General features: G+C 31.3%; 3 protein-coding genes across 3 annotated transcripts; all 3 read right to left on the bottom strand.

The window, feature by feature from the left end:
* EIN_055370 (hypothetical protein) lies at positions 1-1,893 on the bottom strand (the record flags this gene model as incomplete). The annotated part of the gene is made up of 2 exons (XM_004259945.1): positions 1-6; positions 75-1,893. Coding segments are annotated over 2 exons (1,825 nt in total), but the record flags the coding sequence as incomplete, so codon positions are not given.
* A 242-nt stretch (positions 1,894-2,135) lies between these two features.
* Positions 2,136-3,390, bottom strand: EIN_055360 (hypothetical protein; the record flags this gene model as incomplete). Its single annotated transcript, XM_004259944.1, has 2 exons — positions 2,136-2,508; positions 2,594-3,390. The coding sequence occupies 2 exons, from the start codon at positions 3,388-3,390 to the stop codon at positions 2,136-2,138; spliced, it is 1,170 nt and encodes a 389-aa protein (XP_004259992.1).
* A 393-nt stretch (positions 3,391-3,783) lies between these two features.
* EIN_055350 (hypothetical protein) lies at positions 3,784-4,962 on the bottom strand (the record flags this gene model as incomplete). Its single annotated transcript, XM_004259943.1, has 1 exon — positions 3,784-4,962. The coding sequence occupies one exon, from the start codon at positions 4,960-4,962 to the stop codon at positions 3,784-3,786; it is 1,179 nt and encodes a 392-aa protein (XP_004259991.1).
* Between the last annotated feature and the right edge of the window lie 4,127 nt (positions 4,963-9,089).

Here is a 9,089-nt window from a genome sequence, read left to right as displayed (position 1 = left end):
TTTTGGCTTCCTCTTGTTCTCTTTCTCCCAACTCTCCAAAGCACTGCAAAGTAATTTGTCCGTGTGAAACCCACATCCCCCACACCCTCGCTTTTCAACAGCAGAAAAGGTCTTGGTCTTTGTAAATTTTTGGTCTAAAGTTGCGACCAAAGATACTGTCTCCTTTTCAGTGTCATATTGCACCACAGAAACCCCAACTACCATGACATCTACCATGTCTACTGGCATCTCGACACTCCACGGAACACCTCCAATTTTATTTTGAATTTGTATGGCGATTTGTGTGATGACGGATTGCGTCAAACGCTTTCTGACGGTATCGACTTCAATGCACTGTGTTGGTACTCCTATATCAAGACACCGTCTTTTAATGATCTGGTACATCTCGTCGTTCTGTGGTATACACACGACAAGTTGGTCTTTACTAACATCTTTAAGTAAGTCCTCATAACTCACTCCTGATGCATAAACGACTTTCGCCGGGTTAAATACGACTCTGATTTTTGTGAAGTACTTCAGTAGTAAGTGTTGTAATGTCATAAACTCGTCTTTGTACATCATCGGAATGATAGCCGTCCATTCTTTAATTTCCACTGGATTGACATAAAATGAGTTTTGAACAAGTTCAAGCCAATTTGCAGGGTTTGGCGTTGCCGTTTTGTCTTTGAATTCGAGTACAGGCATTTTGAGTAAATAAGCGCTGATAAAGGTTGGCCGAGTGTCGATAGTAATTCCCCAGTGTTTGAGACCTTCAAGTGAGGAGACATACCTTTTGACGTATTCCAAAATGAGTTCAAGTCTATCTGTGGGGGGTTGAACAAAGATTTCTCTCAGTCGAGTGTTCAGTTGTTTATCTTTTTCCATCTTTTCTGAGAGTCCTGTGAGTGCCAAAAACTCTGGAAGGAAGTATGAATATTCATTTTGAGTATAATTGAATGACTCATGTTGACCTTTATCGCCTTCTTCTATTCTATCACTTTGTTGTATATGTTGTGGTTGTATAAAAACGTTTGTAGTATCAAATACTGGTGGTTTCCTATATAATTTATTACGCTGTGCCAGAAGAGGTTGATCCATTCGAGTGACCACCTTGTTATATTTCGTCAAATAGTAGTCTGCTATACTCATCATTTTCCCTTTACATGCAAATTGATAATTTGGTGTCTTATCAAAATCAATTTTATCGACGTGGACCATCTTCTTTGTTATTTTATTAAAAAGACTCGACGGCTTGAACTGCATTTCAATTTGGTCCGCGGCTTTTCCTTCAATGGATTCTAAGTAACTTTTCGCTTGGAAAACTTTAAATGACGTGTCCACAATGATATATGAGCAATCCTCAAAGATTCTTATAGTCGAGCAAAACCCTTTTTTAATGTCCAATTGTCCGTCGGGGGTTTCAAGAATTCGTGTTTGTTCATTATCAAAAAATGATTTCTTCCAAGACACCATATTCTTATTCCCTTCCACAAATATCGACTTCAGTAAGACATTTCCTTTTTGTATATTAAAAGCAGTGGTGACTATTTCTATCAAGTCGACGGTATATGCCATTTTCTGTTGCGACACAATTCGAAAGGTTACAGCGTCCTCCCCTATTTTTTGTGTTGTCCAGACCGTCCACCCGTCCGTAAATATTCGATTATTATATTTGAAATGTGCGGTCAGAAGTCCTCTCTTCATTCCAGAGTTCGTTGTGTTCGGGTAAAAATTCGCTTTATAACTATAAATTCGCAACTCGTCAAAATTCACTCGAAAAATGTTGGTTTGAAGTGTCACTTTCTGCAGACTCGGCCCAAACTCGGGGCGTTTCGGTAGATTTTTCAAAAACTTCACATATGGATTTGGACGAATCGTCGGCTCTTCGCTCGGCGCTTCAATCACACCAAACATTTATTTCGAAGTTTCCCATGAAAAAGGGTTTCTGTCTCTTGCTATTTTTATTTACTATATTTTATAGTTAAATGTATCATTATAACTAGTACATGTATATACCTATGCTCTTCATTTGAATCAATCCACAAAGAGATAGAGGAATGATGTCTGTGTGTACGTTGACATTTATTCCTTTAAAATATAGTATTATTTTAATAAATAAAACTAAAAAATATATAAATAGACTCATTCAAATGTGTTTAGTACAAAATGGCATAGAACCTCTTCTTCAAGTCGATCAATCGTTTCTCCATCAACGCAAGACTCTCTATATTCTGTGGGAAGTGTCTTGCCTTCCACAATGGGTTTGAGAACGTCTTATTTGTTTGAATGAGTTGAGGATTTGATGCCACTATTTTAAATAACAAAATCCACTGTTTATAGTGTTCATCAGGAGAAGTCGGAAACTCAATTTGATTCAAAAGGATCTTCACTGCATCATTCACCTTTGTCTTTTTTCTTCTCACCAACACCTTCGCGTCTTCCGAGTAAGGAAATGTAAGTGCGTACGCAACCCTAGTTTTCTGATACTCTCTCTTTTCCTTCTTCTTGTTAAGTATCTCAAGTTTCAATCTATTTGTTAGCCTCTGACACTGTACTATTATTTAATAATATTATTATTATTAACGTATTAGAGACAAATTCAACACGAACAAACTGATATGCGAAAATGTTGTTACTCTGTCTTCGAAGAGCTTTCTCCACCAAATTCAGTGCAACTTTCTTCATATCATTTTCCGTCAGAAATTTAATAAATTTGTTCAACACATAACACGACAAAGTGCTCGCTTTGACCGACCTCGAAAACCACCTGATCGCCTCCTCCAAATTCTTTTGGTTTTGCGTCTTTTCAAAAATTTGGAGAAACCCTATCGCCATATATCCACACACCACATCGGAAGACATGGTATTGTTTTTATCGGTTGCTAAGTAATGGACTTGGACTGCTTCGTTCGGCATATTGTTCTTAAGGTAATACCCAATGAGACTCGGCAAGTACATATTGGAATTGAAGACAGCATTGAATTCCTTTTGGTTTTGGACTAATGAACTCCCATCAAAACTACACAAGAAGAAGATATATTCCATTAATATATCTAAGTACTTTGGTGGACACCCATCACTCAAGAGTTTCCTGAGAGATAACAAATAACACCGTTTGAGTTGGATCATGTTCTCAAGGGTCCCATATTTCTTCACCAAAAACCTAGCTTTCCACACCAGCTTTTTATCCACACAATTGAAAAAGATTTTAAAACAGGAAGCCATTAACGTTTGTGTGGTTCTGTTGTCCTCTTCACTCAATGAACCCATGAGCTGTCGCTCAATACAACTGAAAAACACTTTCCTGATCGCAGGACGACGACTGTAAAACTGTAACGTACGAGCGTTTGCAAAACCTCCTTTTGTTGATTTAAGGGACTTGTATGGCTTCACTAATAAATTAAAGCTCATTAAGTTATTAAGTTTTAATAGTAATATTAAAGTCGGTTGATTAAAATGTTAAGTTGTTATTTTAATTTATTAATAATTAACTCAATAGTATTATTTAACTTGTTTTTCTAAAAGTCAATTAATAATTAAAATTAGTATATATTTTAATAAAAAAAGTATAATTTGAAATTAATAAAACATAAGTAAAAAAACGAATTATATATTATAATACATTATACTATATATATTGGTTTGTATTATATTACTAATTGTTAATTGAATATATAGTAGAACTAATCTATAATATTGTAAAATTATACTTATTGGTTTCAGAATTAACATTTTATTTTAAATTAATATGATCAAAAAACTATAATTTTTAGTAAAATAAATAAAAATAATGATAATATAATACTAACACAATTCAGACAACTCTTCACAAAACTGCTTGTCGCCAAGACTGTCTTGATCTTTTTTCATATCAAAATCATTCACAAAACAGAAGAAAACGACGTTTAAGTCGGACTCTGATTCCCATTGATATACTCTTTTAAACATTTTCCGTATTCTTGATGACACAGTTTTAAAAGCAATTTCATTACGAATGACAGTGTTATAGACAATAAATGGGTTGGTACCAATAAGTCTTTCCTTCATCATTTTAATAACGTCCTCACTGATAAAGATTTCAGGAGGTGCCCCAATCCCATCAGAATTTACTTTATTGTCGACATCAATCACAACACAATTGGAATAATTATTTTTGGCAATTTCAATACCATCTCCAATGATGGTGGATATATTTTCCGTATTGTAGCACTGTTGTGCAGCTTCAGCAACAACGGGATCTAACTCGACGCTTGTCACACTTGTATTCTTGACAAGTCTTTGTATTCCCACAGATAATAAATTTGCACCTCCTCCTATAACTAAAACACTTCTAGTTTTGTCATAATCACTTTCTTTGTCAAGCAAAGCCAGTTTGACACCCAGTATGATTGCCTTAAAGTATAATACATTATTAATACTTTTTACTATATTTATGGTTCCGTTTTCCAGCACTGCTTCCGACTGAATGAGACTCCGATCACCGCTGAACATCAACTTTCTCGAAACCAAATTTTCCTCTTTATTCAAATACGAGTCCTCGACCCAAATATTTCCGTTGATTTTGCTTTGCTTTTCAAACAAGAGTTTTCTGAATCCAACTCCATTTTCTTCGTTGATGTGTATAAAGACTTTCTTATTTGCTTTAACATGCGATAGCGCAAATTTTATCGCAATCAACTGAGACTTGATGGACTCAACTGAAGACACGGAATTGTGAATATCAATCGAAACTATTAAAAGACGCCGATGCTTAAAATCGGTAGCCAAAGATACTCGCCCTTCGTGTGTACAGAAAACCCAATCTGTTTCCTTCCCTTGCTCGACAACAGCCAAACCAACTTCTTCATTTGGAACATCCAAATCAACTATGTCAATTAAATACTTTGGTGTCTGACATCCAGTTATATATATGGGGGTACTCATTACGCGCCCAGGGACAATTACAGATATTTCTGATTCGCTCAAATTGTGGATCAACCCCATTGTGTGGATATTCAGTTTATTGTATAGACTCGACAATAGTTCATTATTTATAATTATTTTACTATATTGTTTATTAATAACATTCTAAGAGTTTTTATTAACTCGCCAACAACCCAATACTGCTCTTTTTAACAGTTTTTTAAAAATTTGTCCCAAAACTGTTTAAATAATTTTGAAATATTATTAGGTGATTTTCCTGAAAAAATAGATAAAAATAAATAATATAAAATTATCATAATGGAATTATTTTTAATTTTTATACAAAAAATAGTTTTGTGCATTTATTTTTTTATATAAAAATTTAAAAGCAAAACAGAACAAAAATTACAACCTAAATAATAAAGAGTTGGTGGAAAAAGTCAGCTTTAGCAAATTATAGTAAAATATAATATTTATTGAGGTTCACTATTTTACACCGACACCAGTGCACATTAATTCAACAAACTATTTTTATATCAATAACATTTTTTTAAAATCAAAATTGAATTTTTGTTTTCTAAATTATATAATTACAAAGTACATAACATCTGTTGAATAATTTATAGTTATATTTAATTATAATTAACAATAATAACTTTTTATTATATTATTTTTTAATTTATTATTAATAATTTAATAAACTTTTAATAGTTATTTATTGTTGTTCACCAAAATTAACTCGTTCTGGACAACACTTAGAATAATGTCCCAACTGGTTACAAATATAACACACTCTTCTTTTTGGAGGTTTTTTTTAGATCCTTCTGAATATGCAACTAGGTTGGCTGCGTGTATTTGCTTCGTTTTACTTACCTTTTTGGGATCCTTTATCCGTTCAATGGTTGTACTCTTAGTCATAGATACAGTTTCATCCCCAATTGTTATCATAGATTTTTCTGTTCTAGAAAATGATATTCTTTTTACACCCTCTTCGATTTCTATTTTTTCTTCTTTTTTGTCTTCGAAAAAAACTTTCTCTCCTTCAAAAACTTTTATCACCAATGGAAGCAAACTGGGGTTCTCCTTTGCGTTGGGATAAAATTTCTCAAGAACCATTTGATAATCTGTATAGGAAATAGAACCATAATTCTCAGGATTGTATATTTTGCACTCATGAGTACATACTATTCGTACAGACTTGGTTCTGTTTAATTTGAACAAACAAAGTGGAATTTTTGTCAATGATACGATATAAAAATTCACAAGATGAGGATATGGAACACCAGTTTTAATATAAGAACAACATGTATATTCATTTTTGTCTGTTTTGTGTTCTTGTTGTTCCCATATTTTTAGTGTGTATTGTTTGTTCGCCATGTTAAAACTATAAAGAAGATCAGAAACTGTTGTTTTAGTAAGACTTAAAGCGAAATTATCTTCACAAAAAAAGATTGAGTGTGTTTTTTCTTCGCTGTTGAGTTCCGAAAGACTGGCTTTAAGTTCCAAGTATTGAGCACATTCAATAATATATTTAACAAGTTCGACTAATTTAAGTTTCTCATGCAACGTTCTTCGCTTAAGCCACCCAAAAAATCCTTCAATTCCACTTGACGTTGTATATTTATTTGTTGAGCTTGGTAGCCACGATTTTGCACATTTGAGAAGGTCAATTATCATTCTCGACTTGGTTAAAGTGACTCCTTTCTCTTTTGACTCGATAGCACATTGGTTGAGTGATTCGATTAATTGATCAACTGTATTAAAAATGCAATTTCCACCAAAAAACATCTTCTTCATCTAAATATTTTTGAATTTGATCATTACCATCTTTAATTACTAATTTATTCAATTCATTTAATAACACCTCTTCTTTTTCACAACCTCCAAAAACGACTTTATTGTAAATTGTAATAATTGGGTGGCACTTGCCAAAAGCCGCAACAAGATTACGTCTTATATGCACCGTACAATACACTATAAAAACTGTGGGATATACTTCTTTTATGGCTACAGTTTGACTTTGACACCTATCACAAATAATCAATCTTGGATTTACACTTCGTTTTAGGATAGTTAATACCATTTTGAACGATTCGGAAGTTCTGTTTGGTGTTATCGAAAAAAAAACACACAGTGACTATGACTACTTTTGTCTACAAGAATTCCTACATATAAAGGCATTCCAAATTCATTTGTCCCACAAGTGTCATCCAAAATTAGTTCTTCAATGTTGTAATTTTTACATAAAAGTTCGTTTATCGCTACACAACCAACAAACACTCCACTTTTTGACTTTATTATAACAGTGCTCCAGTTTTCCAAAGTTTTTAAATACTCAGCCAAATCAATACTTTGTACTCTACCAGTTTTCTCTGCGCATTTTCTTACAATAGATCCAATTTTACACTTGAAAACGGAAGATTTAAATCCTTTTTAATATTTTCTGGAGATGCCCCAAGTTTATGTTTTGCTATCATTTCAGCTCTTTCTTCATCTGTAAAAAAATGGATAAGTTTTACAAGGAAGAATATCAAAGTTATAAGTGTGTAGGTGTTTAAGTGTAATTTGAACGACTCTGTTCTTTTGTTTGGACAGTACCAAAACAAGTTTACATGGACAATGAGTAAATGTACATTTAAAAAACTGGTTTGAATTATTTGAATGACTATTTGTAGTCAAAAAAGAGATATTTTATCTCCTTTGATATTCATGATAGAAGCACTTTTCATTGTTGATGCTTGAGACAAGAAAGAATAATTTTGAAAAGATTGACATATATTATTGATAACATCATTCGGAGTTTCAAAATGGTAATCATCCACAATTTCTTCTTTATCATTTTCTCTTGAAATAATAATTGCTGTTCTAGACATCTTTGTTTGAAATTTAAAGTTTATAAAATAATTAATAGTATTACGATTAGTAAACAATAATAATCAGAAAGATCTACTATATATATTATATTAATAAAGGGTTTGTTATTTTGTGAATTTAATTCGATCTGGTTTTTAAGAAATAATTAGAATAAATAGTAATCATGTTTTAAAAATTGGTGAAATTAAAAAACAAAAAATCAATTTTGATTTTAAAAAAAATGTTATTGATATAAAATAGTTTATTGAACTAATGTGCACTGGTGTCGGTGTAAAATAGTGAACCTTATTTATTGTTACAAGTTGAAAAAAAACATTTTGTATCATTTCTAAAACATAAATTAAAAACAAAAAATAATTAAAAATATTTGTAAACTTGAACAATGGTTGATTTTTTAATATTTACGTTAATAAAATTGACCTTTCGGATACGTAATATAGTTTTGTTGTTGTGGTTGTATTAACCCATAAACAGTCAATTACGACAACTTGATGTTTGTTTTTAAAATTTATGATGATTTGGCAAATATAAAAGAAAGCGAATTTAAAAGTTATCAAATTAATCATTTGATTAATTATTTAATAAATACAACACAATTCAATATTAAAAAAACTTGAATGTAGCATTTTGAAACAATTAATTTATAACAACAAAATTGGAAATTTAAATATATTAAAGAAACCCACAAAACGCAGCAAATGTTTAAAAATTGTCACACATACAATCCACCCATGAATTGAATCAATCTCTATGTGAAAGTGTCAATGTGTAAAATCAACTGAGAATGATTATGGTAATAACTTATAGTTATAAATATTCAATTTCTGTATTTAATTTCAAAAAGGTGTCTCAATATCTAAATTGAACTTGTGTCCTGCTCGAAAGTTATATAAATTTCAAAAATATAAAAATACAAACAATGACTAATAAAAATGGTTATTTATAATAAAATATAGTTAATCTTTTGATATAGACTATTATATGCCAACTCTGAGAAAAATATTCATAAAATCTAAAGACAATGATAAAAGTACACATAACTAATGTGAAATTTGCCATTTCTTGTTTGACAAAACAAATAAATTATAATAATTGTAATAAAAAACACAATTAATTATTTTCACTGAATGACGCATTGATAATAGCCGTAATTATTAACATTGAGTAACATGCTTTTGTGTTATAGTGAAAATGATGAGTCGAAATAGTTGTTTAATAATATAACAATAAAAAGAATCCATTATACATCGCTTTTACAGACAGTGATGTATCTGCAATTATTATCAAGCAACCCGAAATATAAGAATATTAATATATTTTAAAATTTTAATTTG

This window comes from Entamoeba invadens (assembly GCF_000330505.1).
Source record: "Entamoeba invadens IP1 unplaced genomic scaffold scaff_1105074726711, whole genome shotgun sequence".
Classification (NCBI taxonomy): Eukaryota; Evosea; order Mastigamoebida; family Endamoebidae; genus Entamoeba; species Entamoeba invadens.
Note: the sequence above shows the minus strand (reverse complement) of the source record. Positions and strands in the feature narration are given on the sequence as shown.